Source organism: Mesitornis unicolor, unplaced genomic scaffold (genome assembly GCF_000695765.1).
Source record: "Mesitornis unicolor isolate BGI_N332 unplaced genomic scaffold, ASM69576v1 scaffold35149, whole genome shotgun sequence".
Classification (NCBI taxonomy): Eukaryota; Metazoa; Chordata; class Aves; order Mesitornithiformes; family Mesitornithidae; genus Mesitornis; species Mesitornis unicolor.
The window spans coordinates 20822-21091 of record NW_010208529.1 but is presented as its reverse complement, the minus strand read 5'-3'; the positions used below and the strand labels follow the sequence as shown (position 1 = coordinate 21091).

The 270-nt window shown below is 62.2% G+C and overlaps 1 protein-coding gene across 1 annotated transcript in view; it reads right to left on the bottom strand.

Moving 5' to 3' along the window:
• The window catches only part of OBSL1 (obscurin-like 1), a 15376-nt gene that overhangs the window by 447 nt on the left and 14659 nt on the right, over positions 1-270 (bottom strand). The window contains 2 exon segments of the mRNA XM_010192549.1: positions 11-108; positions 228-270. The exon segment at positions 228-270 is cut by the window's right edge and continues 1 nt beyond it. Coding sequence (XP_010190851.1) covers positions 11-108; positions 228-270 — 141 coding nt within the window.

Sequence of the window (270 nt, the reverse complement as noted above, 5' to 3'; positions counted from 1 at the left end):
TCCCTTCGACCCGCAGGCTGGCCTCCGAGGCAGCCGTCCCAGCAGCGAAACGGATGAGCCCAGCATCCTCAGGGCGCACGGCGCAGAACAGCAGGAAATGCCAGGTCCCTGGGGAGGGAGAGGCTGGCTCAAGGGGACAGTGATGGACACCCATGGCACCACACAAATTTCCCTTGCTCAAATTCTCCCCCTCCCAGCCCCGAACCGGGTGGGGCCTACACCCCCACCTTCTTGCCGTATCTTCACTGTGCTGGAGACCTTGATTTTCTC